This window comes from Charadrius vociferus, unplaced genomic scaffold (assembly GCF_000708025.1).
Source record: "Charadrius vociferus isolate BGI_N301 unplaced genomic scaffold, ASM70802v2 scaffold90, whole genome shotgun sequence".
Taxonomy (NCBI): Eukaryota; Metazoa; Chordata; class Aves; order Charadriiformes; family Charadriidae; genus Charadrius; species Charadrius vociferus.
Window position 1 is genome coordinate 4448007 of NW_009647222.1, and position 14210 is coordinate 4462216.

Consider the following 14210-nt stretch of genomic DNA (forward strand, 5'->3'; position numbering starts at 1 on the left):
CTTTCTTTTGCACTTAAAGGTTATAACAAAACTGCTCTGAAATTCTGTTGGCTAAGTCATCCCAATAGGGAATTATCACATTGGGCAGATGAACAATGTGTATGTGTTCACACACATAATGCTGGCCTGAATACAAGAGTTATCTTAATAGTCATTCACGACTTCATTTGAGCAGGACTTTTGCCAGAAACCTATACAAAAGACTGAGGCAGTGCCAAAACCTCTCCAGCGTTCACTGCTTTGCCAGAGATAGGCAGAAGCGACATTGCCCTAATGAGTCATCTGACAAAAAGACAGCAGTAGGTGGTAACCTTTATCAGATGTTGAATTCAAACTAAAAAGGAAGGGAATGGAAAACAGAGTAAGTCTCAAACTCAGCTTTCATATAATATTTTTCCTGTTTTATAAATTCAAGCATAATATATAAGACAGTCTGATAGCAACAAGAGAATAAATGAAGTAAAAAAAATTAAAAAATATAAAGAAGGAGTAAAACATCAGATTGATTCTGAAGTAATTTTTCACTTCATGTTCAGTCCTTGCTTAAATGACGTCAGGTGAGAATTTGACCTAACAATCTGAGTAAGACCTTCTAAATTCCTTGCACCAAGTTTGGTTTATAATCATTATCAGCAAAATATGTTTACTGTTCCTTAAATAATTTTTTTTAAAAAAAAGATCTTAAGAACAGATAGCACAATTTTCCTGTAATTTAATTCAACAATGTCAACTGCCACAAGCACTGTCTCTGTTTCATATTTTTTTACCCTGGAGAATCACTGACAACAACCATGTCCTTGGGCTTTGTTAAAGCCACCATCACATTTTAACCAACATATATATGTATACACACACATACCACAAACGCATATTTGTCTATCACTTGGATTACAGAACGAAATGCAATTTTGCTCGTTAAAGTGTGACCGTGATACACAACAGGTTCATTGTTTGAGCCATCCCAACAGTCAATTTCCAGGCAACGACATCCTTTTAAGAGAGCACTTCAAAAGAAAAAGAGAAACAATTTTACAGTCAAAAGAAAGATACCACACTTTCTTATACAAATTGCTGTATTTCTAATTACAAGCACATTGAATAATTACAAAAAACACTACTTTTTCATCACAAAAGAAAATAAATCCTATAGAATTATACAGATATGAGACAGAGCTATATTTTCTGTTATTTAACGTAGGCATGTTAGGTAAAAAATTTTATTAGAGGATTAAGGAGTAATCTGGATTATCTGAATAACCTTCATTAACAGACTAAAAAAGAGGGTCAAAGATTTAAATAAAAGAATTTTGGAATGATAGCAAATTGTTGCTTAAAATAGAAGAAGAAATGTTTGAAAGGGCCTTTTTTATTACTGCTCGAGGATTTGTCTGCAAGTTTGAGAATCATTATACTTAAAAATTACAGCATCACACTTACAGAATCAGGTTGTGCTTGGTCTTTACATAATTCTGTTGTTGTCCCCCCATCTTATTTCTAAGAGGGAGTGCTGAAGTTTCTTAGATGCCTTAAATATACTTTGTTTTAATTTTTAATATGTTAATGGCACCCCTTAAAGGTCTTAGGCTTTTAATATTTGGCTTGTTGCTAATTTAAACACTTCTTGTAGACTATTTTACTTAATTACCAAGCTGTCTTTTACATGCTGCCCTTTACATGCTAATGATATCTCAAAGATGCTTCTAGATTATTTTAGCATTTAATATTTTTCTTTATTAAATAATCATAATTTGCAGGCAGTATTCATGTCATATCATTTTAAATACTGTTAGAAATAAATTCACTAGTGTTTCTGATGATTGCAAGCCATTATAGAATATACAGAGATCAACCAAAACAAAAAAAAAATTTTGTATAGATGATGATTCCAACTGCTTTCACTTCACTAAAGTAGTACAAAGTAATAGGAATGCTGGACACCTGTCTTCCAAATTCTTCATAATTTCTGTTGCCCCTCTGTATTGCCTTTATTACATAACCCATTTTCTCCCTCTCTGATAATTTCTTCTAAATGCATCTCGGCAATGAGGCACCCTGGTTTCCTTCTCTTAGAGTCAGATGCTGCACATCCAAAGACAAAATTTCTTCTCCCTCCCGGCTACCATACTGACCACTTTTTTTATTTTTTGTTGTTTCTAAATTGACCGCACTGGACATACTACACCGTACTGTACCCTTATGTCTTATATATTGATCAGATCAGAGTTTGCCCAGGAATTTTACATTTATTTCAGGTAGTTATTTATTTTTGCATGGCATGTTGAGATTAAAAACTGTTTTAATCATATACTGTGCGGCACACTATAGATTTCATTTGCTGCGAGGTAAATTTTTGGAGATGGAAGCAAAAAAATAGATTGTTTCCGGACTATGAACAGATGGTTTGGCAAATTGATTGAAAAGTATACACACAAAATAAAACACCACTCTCACATTTTCTTCTTGTATCTGTGCTGGTTTTGTTCCTTATTGTCAAACAAGATTATATGTGAGTTATTATTCATTTTTAAAAAAAAAGCCAAAGAAATCAGTATCTAAATACCTGGTATATCCCCATAAATCACTGGGCCCTATTAGTTGGTCAGATATCAAGTAGGTGTTGTGAGAAGACGAAATAAAATAGTCACATAATGGGTGGTTCATATCTTGGTAGATGGTCCTGTGATTGTTTTTAAATATTGAACAGTCTTCTGAGCTCATGTACCTTATAAATCCTTCAAATGACATCTGCCTTCTTTTCCTCACTAAGCAAAAAAGAAAGCAAAAAATTTCTGGTGTGAAGCTAAACTGATGGTTATGTTTGTGTATATCCATAATTTTTAACAGCCAATTCTGAACATTGCTAAAGGTTATACAGTATAACACTTTCCTGCAATTTTACAATTCATAACAAACAATATAAACACAAACATCAGATGTGTGCAATTCTAGAGATGAATTCCTGTGGTTCAAAATTATGAGACAGTTTTATTCTTCTATGGACCCCAGTATGAAGAGTTTGCAGTAGTCCTAATTAAATACAAAGGAAAATACTTTTTGTTGTTTAGTTTTGGAAAGTAATATGCCAGTCAATGCACAAAGAGAATCTTCTCTTCTCTGTAGAAAGAACAGGAATTGTTCTCCAAAATGTTGGTCGGAGACTGTCAAAATAAGATTGCAGAAACTATGATTCCTAGCACTGAATGTCTTCCTCAGTGGTCGAAAATTCTGAATAATTAGTAATGAGATAATGTCTAAATTAGAAGTATTTGAAATAAAAATAGCATCTTAACAAAATAAATGACTGCCCACAAAAAATGAGTCGCAAATCAGGCTTATTATATTACTTCATCTATAACAAAATGTGCTAATTGCCTCCATACCAGTGATAGTCATCCCATTTGTTTTGGTTTTGACTAATTTAATGGCAAACAGATCCATTAGACTGCCAACTGCTGCTTTAATGTCATGCTTCAAATGAAATAATTTTGCAAATGATATAATCTCAGAAGTCAGCTTTGCTTCAAAACATAACCTAGTTTTAGTTAGTCAGGGATTTTGCCCAGTTCTGGCTGCAAAAGAATCTTATTTTTGATATCATAATAGGCTACTGATAATTAAGCAGTAAGTCATTCAAGATTATTTTCTGTTAACAACAACTTAAAGAAGTCAATGAACACAAACTTTTGACAAAAAAAAACCCAACCCAAAACCTGAAACACTTATCTGACCTGTTAATTCTCGATACAACTATAACCTGTAAATCATGATTCTTAAAGTTGCAATCATCAGTCTTCAGTAGGTATACAGACTGGAAGTTTTATATCTAAATGAGGATTTATTAAAATCGTTCTGGTGGTGGTAACACAAAGAAAATAATTATTTCTAAGTAATACAGTTTTTTGAACTAGAAAACTTTGTGATGTTTTAAAATGCTAAACACAAATAGAAAATAAGGTCGAAAGCCCTCCAGAGATCATACATACATACACTGTTGTCCTTAACTATAAAAATGTTACTCCTACCAGAAGTCTGTTGAAGCTATTCTTAAAGACTTCCACTGATGAAGAATCCACAGATATCCTAGTAACCCCCTTTCAGCACTAAATAACCTTAACATTAGAAATTTTTCCATAATGTATACCCTGAAACTTCCTTGATATTAAAAATATTTGCTCTGTTTTGTAGTATTCCTCTCCTTTTTTTTTTTTTTTGTCACTGTCTTATACACATACTGCTATTACACTTCCCCTCATTCCACTGTTTTCCAGAAGAAACAAGTTCCATTCACTGTATCTTTCTGTTTAGGTTAGGTTTTCTTAGACTTCTGGTAATTTTCATTGGTTTTCTACATCTCTTCCAATCTGGTGAACTTCCTTCTTGATGTTTGATGCCCGAAATGGAGTGCAGTGCTTCTCCTTACTGAACTCCATCCTTCTTTTCTATATCATCAATTTGCAAAGATAATTTTGACTCCTAATCCTGTTTGCTGTTATAGCTGAAGTATAGAGCACTACAGCATAAATAATACTGGGGTGTACCTTCTTATCCTCACTGTGCCTCTAATCCTATCCATGCAAATACTGAATAATGAGCATTTTTTTTTAAATAGATATATGCCAAGTTTTAAAAAATAAAGTGCATTTGGTTGGCATAAAATCATAGAATGACAGAAATGACAGAATGGTTACAGTTGGAAGGGAGCTTACAGATCATCTAGTTTCAACCCCCCCTGCCATGGACAAGGACACCTTCCACTAGACCAGGTTGCTCAAAGCCCCATCCAGCCTGGCCTTGAACACCTCCAGGGATGGGGCATCCACAGCTTCTCTGGGCAATCTACGCCAGTGTCTCACCACCCTCAGAGTAAAGAATTTCTTCCTAATACCTAATCTAAATCTACCCTCTTCTAGTTTAAACCATTACGCCTTGTCATATAGCTACACTGCCTGATAAAGAGTCCCTCACAATCTTTCCTGTAGGCCCCCTTTAAGTACTGGAAGGCTGCTATAACGTCTCCCTGGAGCCTTCTCTTCTCCAGGCTGAACAACCCCAACTCTTTCAGCCTGTCCTCTGATCATCTTTGTGGCCCTCCTCTGGACTCGCTCCAACAGGTCCATGTCTTTCTTACGTTGGGGGCTCCAGAGCTGGACGCAGTAGTCCAGATGGGATCTCACGAGAGAGGAGCAGAGGGGCAGAATCACCTGCCTCAACCTGCTGGCCACACTTCTTTTGATGCAGCCCAGGGTACGGTTGGCTTTCTGAGCTGCAAGCACACATTGTGGGCTCATATTGAGTTTCTCATCAGCTCCCAAGTCCTTCTCCTCAGGGCTGCTGTGAATCCATTCTCCACCCAGACTGTATCTGTGCTTGGGATTTGCCCCAACCCAGGTGCAGGACCTTGCACCTGGCCTTATTAAACTTCATGAGGTTTGCATGGGCCCACCTCTCAAGCCTGTCCAGATCCCTCTGGACGGCATCACTTCCCTCCAGCATGTCCACTGCACCACACAACTTGGTGTCATCAGCAAACTTGCTGATGGTGCACTCAATCCCCCTGTCCATGTCACCAACAAAGATGTTAAGCAGCGCCGGTCCCAGAACCAACCCCTGAGGAACACCACTTGTCACTGCGTGCCGCTTGGAGATGGAGCTGTTGACTGCAACTCTTTGAGTGCAGCCATCCAGCCAATTCCTCATCCATCAAGTGGTCGATCGGTCAACTCCATGTGTTTCCAGTTTAGAGACAAGGATGTTGTGCAAGATAGTGTCAAATGCTCAGTTGCTCTTCCCTCATCCATCAACACTGTAACACCTTCTTATTTTCTTTTTGCCTTAGCAAAGTTTCCAGGAGGATCTGCTGCATGATTTTGCAGGGCACAGAGGTGAACCTGACTGGCCTGTAGTTCCCTGGGTCTTCTTTTTTACCCCTTTGAAAAATGAGGGTTATGTTTCCCCTTTTCAAGTCAGCTGGAACTTCACTGGACTGCCAGAACTTCTCAGATATGATGGCTAGTGGCTTAGCAGCTTCATCCACCAGTTCCCTCAGGACCTGCAGGTAAATCTCATCAGGTCCCATGGACTTGTGCACCTTCTGGTTCCTCAGATGGTCTCAAACCTGATCTTCTCCTGCAGTGGCCAGTTCCTCATTCTCCCAGTCCTTGCCTTTGCCTTCTGTGACGTGAGTGGTGTGGCTAGAGCCCTTGCCAGTGAAGACCAAGGCAAAAGTCATTGAGCACCTCAGCTTTCTCCATATCCCAGGTGACCAGGTATCCCATTTCCTTTCCGAGAGGGCCCCACATTTTCCTTAGTGTTTTCCTTAATCTCATTTAATGATTCAAGACTTCTATTCAAAATTAATAATAAAGTGGAGAGATAATCAAATGTTTGTGTAAAACAAAACTGACATTTGGATGTTAATAAGACAAAACTGTCAGGTGTGAATCACGTATTCACTACTTTTGTGATCAATTCCATAAAATAGTTCCTTCAGCCAAAAATGCAAGCTTTAACACACACACACACAGAAAAAATGTTAATGTGGCATTTTGCTATTAGAAGTTTAAATTGTACAATAAAAATGGAAGAGTAATGTATTCCATACCATTCCTGAACAAACTATATCACCCTCAGAGAGTTAACTCGGAGTTATCTGGCTCAATAGCATTGAAAATTCTTCTCTCTGTGCACACAAATGTTAGGGATGCACTACATGTTATAGATGGACTTATCAACATTGTATATGAAATCTAGTCACTGTTTTCATCTTAATCTTGACATACGAGTGCTATCAAGTTTATCAGATAATGGTTGTTACTGTTAGCAAACCAGTCAATCAAGTGTCAAAATCTGCCCTTTTCCCTTTCTGCAATACACAGGACAAGGATGGCAGATGAGTCCAACAGATCATCCTGATGAAGAATATTCCATACCAAATTCAGAATGACAGTTACACAAAATGGTCTATTACAACACCATGCGAATCAACTATCACGTCAATCATATCTGGAACTTTCCAATAAATAGGTTTGAGTGGGAGTATTAGTTCACTCAAAGGAGCATGAACAATACAGCTATTATTTCCTTCAGTAGATTATTTCCAATTACAAGACAAACAATTTTATCGCACATGAAGAAACAAAAAAGAATGTGACTTAGCACCTGAAATTTAAACCAGCCATTAAATTAAAACTATAGAAACTCCAGTTCACATTTACAAATGTGTTTTCTAACAGACTAAAGACTCTTCATTGTTTAACTGCTTTATAGCTATTAACTTTTCCATCAAAACAGATAACTCAAAACAAAAGGAACCTTTTAAACTAGTAGCTTATTATAAAATTAATTAGTAAATACATTAGTTCTCAAAAACAGTAGAATATATTCAATAAAATATGTTCTAATTTAAAAGGCAAACTCAGAAATTAATGGCATAAGGAATCAAAGATTTTTAGCATAAACTATGCATACCTTCTTCAATAGGTTCATACTTCAAAATTATTTCTAAGGCAGTTGTTTCACAAGCTTCAGTTTCATATTGTTCGTTTCTGAGAAATTCAATCAGCTCGGTGTCAGCTAGAATTTTGCAGTTTGGAGAGTAAGCACGGAAAAGTTCAAGAAATTCAGGTCTGTGTACAATAGTTCGATAAATTGCCCTGAAGTCTTCTATATTAATTGTATGTGCCTTCCGTTTGTCAACTGTTTTCTGGAAAAAAAAAAAAGTCTAAACAATCAATTCAAAGATACACACAAAACACTCTAACTGATCAGAAGAGCGAGAACAATAGAGAAACGCCCAGGCAACAGTGACTGCAACGCATCATCAAATTATATTCTTCTACTTCTATGTGCAACTTTTAGATTTGACTTTGTGTGGTGAAAATATCTTACACAAATTAAAATGTACCATATGACGTAATTAGCATCTAATAATTACAATAAATTTCTATATAAAGTATATACAATATTAAAATACATTAAATAAAACCTCTAAAAATGCTATGCAGTAAAATAAATCTGCAGCATAAAAATTATCAAGTGGAAAATATATTTAATCTAATACCTCTCTAAAAGAGATTTAAACCATATTGTAAATACCATCAGTTAAATTTACATAAAACATACAGCAAACAGTAATCTAGAAAATGAAAGAAGAATGACCAAATTATCATGAGATCCAAGCTTTTCAATACATCAAATAAGAAGCACTATTAAAGACAGAGACATGATACTTTATAATAACCTATGACATCGTGTTCTATTCTTAACAAGCCAGAATGTTTAACTCAGATTAGTTATTCACACTTTCAGAATTCTTTAACTGTAAACTTGTTTTCATAGAGCTTACAAAATGTTAGCACGTTAATTAATTTCAGTGTTTCAGTATAAAATCCACTAGAAAAATTAAAATGGCAAAAGAACTGGAATAGAATAATACTGTTTTACTATTTCTGCCTTTTACTTTTTTTCTCAGGCTTAACAATTATATTTATGCTTTAAAAGTTTCTACATTAAATATGTAATTGTGTGTATGAAATATAGATGTTTCTAACAGTTTAGCTTGTATTATTCTTAACAGTTGCCAAATTAAAAGAAACTTTGGAAATTTAGTGACAAAATTACTCATAAAAATCATAAATAAATGGCAATTCATCGCTTCATGGATTATCATTGTAAACTGGGCAAAATTCATAATTTTTGGCTTCTGAAACGGAGACTACCAAATTATTTTATATATAAATTTTTATGTATATATTTATATATATAAATATAAATTTATATATAAATATGCTGTTCAGCATCTAATAACATGCCTTCTACTATGGTTACTAAAGCTTCCCTCAAAAAGTCTACAAACCTAAAGCAGGGCTTACTTAAGCTTTGGCTGCTCTTTGATTACTACTAAACTAGGTTCATTTTTAAGAGACACCATAAAAACCAAAAGCCTAATGATACATTACCAGCTTCTTCCTATACAGTACAGTTCCTACTAAGAGTTATCTGAATAAGTACAACAATAAAAGTAGAAATACATTAGATGATAATCAAAACAAGTACAGACGTAAATTTCATGAGGAATTCTAGCCAAAAATTTTACAAATCAGTACTTAAGTATTTGCTTTGAGTTTGTCAAAGAGAATTGTAACAATCATTTTTAACAAAAATCACCGGCAAGAAAATAATTCAATACAAATGCTAATAATATGCATTTCATTACTGCTTGAGAAATCCCACATGTAAAGCTGATATCCTCAATCTAATTTTTATCACCTTTAAGAAAACTGCAAATTTACTCATAACTGTTAAATAGAAAGAAAAGATCAACTTATTTTGGAATTAAACAATCTATCAGGACTTGGGAAACATTCACTTAGGTATTGGCACAAAGTAAAGCTTGGCAAAAAAATTGTATTTTCTATCTCAGTCTCTTCTTGATGAAATACAGGCAATAATACTGCACAGGAGAGCTTTTCAAATTAAAGTTATGAAAATCATGTCAATATAAAAAAAAAAAGATTTTTACAAAATTTTTGTTGATAGATGTTTATTATATTTAGAAATGCACATAAAATCTTTGCTATTCAGAAATATCTTGAGAAAGACTTAGTCTTGAGATGAATTATATGAAAATGTATTATTCCTTAAAAGTCTTAATGTTTGTAATGCTGACATTGCTCAAAGAAACATTACAATAAAATAAATTCAAAGAGAATAGACAAGAAAAAACAGACTATTCTTTAAAAACTATGTTTTCTGTAAAATTGATTTTGTCATATATAACCATTAGATTAACTATTGATGTATAGTTACTCACAATGATGCCAGCAAGATTTCCTTCCAGACTGCTTTGCATTTTCAGGTGTTATTATACTGATGAACAGTTTGAGCCCCAAAACTATAGAAAATACTCAAATCTCTATCAAATAGTAAAGAATAACTAACAGTCCTGCTACAAATAACTAGATCGGACTGTTGAGTATATTATACTGTTAAATATAACTAGATCAGACTTGTTCTACGCACGTCACTTCCTCTAACAATTACTCTCTTCTCCACCCACAATTGATCATCTCTCTCAAATTTCTGTCAGAAAACAAAGTAGGTGGAAAATACAGGAAACAATGAGAAATAGTTTCAAGTTCTCATGAGGTTCTCAAGGTTGGCAACTCTCTCAATGCGGTGCAAGTTCAAAAACCACAGGCAGCCTCTTTAGCAAGGGTTGAGTTCACACTGCCAATTTTACCTTGGCTCAACAAGGCAGAGAACAAAGAGAGAGGAACAAGAGAGTGAGGACATTCTAATGCCTTCCCTCTGCCTGTCAGCATGATGTGACCTAAAAGTTTATGACTTGCCATAGTTAATTCTCCCCTGTGGAATCTGGACAGAATCAGCCAGCTGGTTACAAAATTCTCGAAGAAATCATATATATATATAGCAACTTGGGTTCATTCCCTTAGAAAAACAGCTTTACCAAACAAATCTTTTTGGTAAAAAAGAGAGCTGAAAATAAAAATCTTACATCTTTCGAGTAATTACTAGAGCAGGCCTGAAGAACATGAAATCCTAATATGTCCAAAGGCACTCAGTTTTACAGTATGTGCTCACTAGGACTGCATCCACTTGACGGTAGTGTGCTTACCTACATTAAATTATTAGTAAGTCCAATTCCTAGCTGTATCATGTGACCTTCATAGAAATCTCTTAAATGTTGCCTTATCTCAAGGCCACATCCCTCCCAAGGGTTACAGTGCAATTCCCATCCATTTGGGCATACCTCTTAAATACTTCAAAGGAGAGGTATAGTGGAAAATTGAATGAACAAGTGCACTGGATCTATGTTGACCTGAAGCCTGAGCAGATCAGACAACTCCATATTGTCCTCCTGGCAAAAGGATTTCTAGGAAGTCACTCTAATGGCTCTGCCCAGCATCAGATAGGCATGCCTGGGCTCATTCGCTTGATCACAGAAGCAGCTGGATGGGATGAAACCAAAATATTTTAATTTTTCTCAAATGAGGCCTTGTTAGAAAAAAGTTGGGAATCAAGACCTAAAGTTTTCCATCACCCTACACTATTTTCATTTGGTGAAGAGATGATGGTTGCAGTCATTCAGTTATCTATTTTATACAGAAACAAAAAATCTGAACAAGGCAAATTATTTGCTGATTTAGCACACTCTATTAGCATGAAATCCACTTCTCAAAACATTAATTTTAAAAAGTCAGCAAATACACGGCACGTATGTAACTGGACTAGTAAATGTATTTAATTGCTTAATCTACATATTCCTCACCTTGAAAACATGTTTTACATGTGCGAAATCAAAAGACATTTGCAGTGTTTCAAGCAGCTTCATTGTGCTGTCTAAATCAATCTTCCCAGTCCTGAACTCATTCTGAATGATGGACAAAAACCACGTATGAGAGATCAGGTTAAGGAAACTTGTCGCCCATGTCATTGCCTTTTAATAGGTGGGGAGGGGGAGAAGTTTAATTTTCTTAAACCTAACAAACTTGCACTTTGCGTTTCTCGTACTCTAGAACGTCCTTGTCTTCTGATAATGAAGCAGGCTCTGAGGCACACAGGAAGACGTTTTTGCTCCACTCCCAGAGCCTCTGAGGGCAAACATGACAAAAAGGGCCAGAGAAGGAGAATAGAGGGGGTGGAGGAAAACGAGGGGTGGTGAGGGTCAAAGAAAGGGGTGCAGCGAGAGGAGGGAAATGTGGGGAGTCCGAGGGGATTCAGCAGCTGTGGGGAATGGCGGGAAGAGAAGTACCAACCAAAAGCAACAACGAGGTGAGGGCACCCAGCATTGCGCCCACCCAACCAGCCTCAACCAGCCAGGACCAGGCCAGACTGGACTGGCTGCCCCAGGCCCTCCCGTGACACCCATCTTGGGGGTCCCATGCGTGCACAGGCCAGGCCCGGGCCTAGGGGGGGAAAGAGGCATGCAGGGGGAGGTCACACGATGGCAGTTGTCACAGGGCAGGGAGAGGAGAGGAGAGGAGGAGGAAGAGGAGGTAGAGCAGGAGGAGGATATCTGTTCTCCTCCATGGCAGCTCTGCATCGCCTGCTCCGGTCTCTTCACTGCAGTGACGTTGGCAGCATTTGGCAGGACATCACCTCAGTTTGCTCTAGTTCCCAGCGGCGTCCTTTCCCTTCCCTCCCACCCCCTCACCCCTGCCAGGGATGCCCAGCAACCTCTCAGCACAGTGCCCACCCTTGGCCCCCCCACCGGCGCTTCCCCAGCTGCCACTGTGAGGTCACAAACTGCGGGCCCCCAGCGCAGGCCCCTTCCCACCACTGCTCCCCCCCCACCTCTGCCACCATCTTGTGCCTTTTCCCTCCAGCACAAAGTGGCCCACATGCTCTCCCCTCGCCTGCGGTCTCCCACCCTTTGGATAGCCCTCACCCTCAGCATGCAAGGAAGGAGCTACATGAGATGGAGAAGGTGTCTCTCATTTGCGGCCTGCTGTGCCAGTCCCCTCCGGGGGAGTTCAGCCAGGATGTCCAAGATGTCTCTGCTCTGGTCCAAGATGACAAGCTGGTGAGGCAGGAGGGTGCCCACGTGGGGGTCTGTCACAACAAGAATGACTTCATCCCCATCCAAATAAACAAGCCCACTGCACTACTAACCCACTACAATGACTTAGGGGGAAGCTGCTTCTTTGACCCTCAGGACAAATTCTCGTTTGTGTTTGACCACCTGTGTGGGGTAACCAGCAAACCCCATTGGCAGGGTGTGATGCTAGATGAGGGGCAGCTGTGTCAAGAGGCCCTCCATGAGCTGCTATTTCCTTTGGGAAACTGCTGTGTGTTCAAAAAAAGCCTGGGGAAGAAGCAGGTGTTTGTGTCTTGCATTGAGACTCAGCAGTACCAGCCTTCAAATCACTGGAACGGCCTTTGGAATTCAGACTGGGCTTTTGCTCTGACTCCTTTTACCACTCAGGTTACAGGGATCTTTCTCCTCCAGATACACATCTTCAGAGATGCCAGCCTCCATGTTACTATCAGCAAGTCTGGGAGCGAGACTCTAAATGTGATAGACCAAAGTCAGCTTGCCACAGATTTTGCGAAACTTGTGAAAGCTGAGGATACCAAGTCTCATGTTGCCATTCTGGAAAACATTCAGGCTTTGTCAGGAGATATATGGCGAAAAAGTCTGTGGAGGACCCTGTCACTCACACTTTCATGAATTGGAATAAACTACTGAATGATCAGCATCTGAACACCAATGTCTCCAATATAGAAATGCCTCCATGCACACTATTTGAAATGGTCTAAATAAAAATAAAAATTAAAAAAAAAAAAAGAAAAAGACAAAATGAGGGTGTTTAATTGATTTATTTCTGGATTACTCAGGACAGTGGAGAAACTGTCATCAGTCAATCACCACTTTGAAAATAACTCAGGTCTGAAGGGACTGAAAATAATATGCTGGGTTTATTTATTTTCTTCATGTACATTTCAACTGCTGCTAGAGGTACTAGTAATGGTCATTGTCAAATGCAGTACAGTGCCACAGGTGAGCCAGCAAAATCCTTTCCTTTGTAATTTTACCCATTATATTTACTTAATAACTTCATACTATATGTAGCATTAGTTATATGGAAATCAGTAAGGTAGGTTGGCAAAGATATTGAAGCATTATTTCTAGATTTTTTCATTGATACTAAAACCCAGGAAATTCAGCCTTCAGGCTTTGCTTGCGCATACCTCTCTGTATGCACAAGAGACATCCCTAAGAGACATGAACAAAGGGAGATCAGTACACAGGAGGAACAAATTTCTTATAGCTCATGCAGAAGACATTTCAGGACTGACCACGGATGTATGCTGGGTGTTGCAGCATTACAGAATAAAGCAATGCTACTTCCCTTCTCCCAGTGTTTATTACAAATGCCAAATGAATGTATGTGATTTTGGTTTACTTTCAAACTATTACAGTGGAGCTTTGCTAACATGTTTATTACAATAAATGTAATGCCTACTACACTTGCTGTTTTCTGTAAACACAACTCTTAATTAGAGTTTTATTAGTAACAAAGTATAATTTCAAGCAGTAATGTAACCTCTAAACTTTCTAAAAATATTGATGGAAACATATAACATGATTCTTATAAATATTAGATATTTTTAATGTAATTATAAGACTTTGCTTTTGTTCATCACTGCTGGTGGCAATTACATTGTCACATGGATTGAACACGCCC

General features: G+C 37.5%; 2 protein-coding genes across 2 annotated transcripts in view; one reads left to right on the plus strand and one right to left on the minus strand.

Annotated features, from left to right (window-relative positions):
- PLCZ1 (phospholipase C, zeta 1) overlaps positions 1-12051 on the minus strand; it is a 50842-nt gene extending 38791 nt beyond the window's left edge. Inside the window, exons 1-5 of the mRNA XM_009879657.1 lie at positions 12038-12051; positions 11291-11414; positions 7468-7702; positions 2561-2762; positions 860-1004 (exon numbers count right to left, since the gene is read on the minus strand). Coding sequence (XP_009877959.1) covers positions 860-1004; positions 2561-2762; positions 7468-7702; positions 11291-11414; positions 12038-12051 — 720 coding nt within the window. The remainder of the gene's footprint in view (positions 1-859; positions 1005-2560; positions 2763-7467; positions 7703-11290; positions 11415-12037) is intronic.
- A 388-nt stretch (positions 12052-12439) lies between these two features.
- CAPZA3 (capping protein (actin filament) muscle Z-line, alpha 3) lies at positions 12440-13281 on the plus strand. Its single transcript, XM_009879763.1, is given in 2 exon segments — positions 12440-13166; positions 13169-13281. Coding segments are annotated over 2 exon segments (840 nt in total).
- The last annotated feature ends 929 nt before the right edge of the window (positions 13282-14210 follow it).